Source organism: Orycteropus afer, unplaced genomic scaffold (assembly GCF_000298275.1).
Source record: "Orycteropus afer afer isolate SDZICR_OR568_19922 unplaced genomic scaffold, OryAfe1.0 scaffold00556, whole genome shotgun sequence".
NCBI classification, from domain to species: Eukaryota; Metazoa; Chordata; class Mammalia; order Tubulidentata; family Orycteropodidae; genus Orycteropus; species Orycteropus afer.
In genome coordinates, this window is record NW_006922143.1 from 352,758 (window position 1) to 353,125 (window position 368).

The 368-nt window shown below is 48.1% G+C and overlaps 1 protein-coding gene across 1 annotated transcript in view; it reads right to left on the minus strand.

Moving 5' to 3' along the window:
• Positions 1-298: 298 nt before the first annotated feature.
• CNTNAP2 (contactin associated protein 2) overlaps positions 299-368 on the minus strand; it is a gene marked incomplete at its 5' end in the record, with an annotated part of 1,317,366 nt that continues 1,317,296 nt past the window's right edge. The window contains one exon of the mRNA XM_007955953.1: positions 299-366. Coding sequence (XP_007954144.1) covers positions 299-366 — 68 coding nt within the window. The remainder of the gene's footprint in view (positions 367-368) is intronic.

Here is a 368-nt window from a genome sequence, read left to right on the forward strand (position 1 = left end):
ACACTTCTAAACACACACGAAATAAGACAGATATAGGACCCCCAGGACCCATAGGACCTACGAATTCCAACCATTGCTTAAGCTCTAAAAGCATTTTTGTATTATTTTGCTTTGATACCGATGGGGAAACTCAGCTATAAAGAGTATTAAAAAGTGTTATCATCATTGTTTTTGTGGCGTTCAGTCTCACACATTCCGTTGCTCCTAACGCGACGTGTGCTGACACCGAACGGTGTGCTCCAGAGTGCGGCCGGGGCTCTGTCCCCGCACCTCCCCACCCATGGCCAGAGAGCCACCCTCAGATGAGCCACTCCCTTTTGCTTTCATCAATGGTCTCTGTGAAGTTGGGGTCGTTGTTCATGATGGCA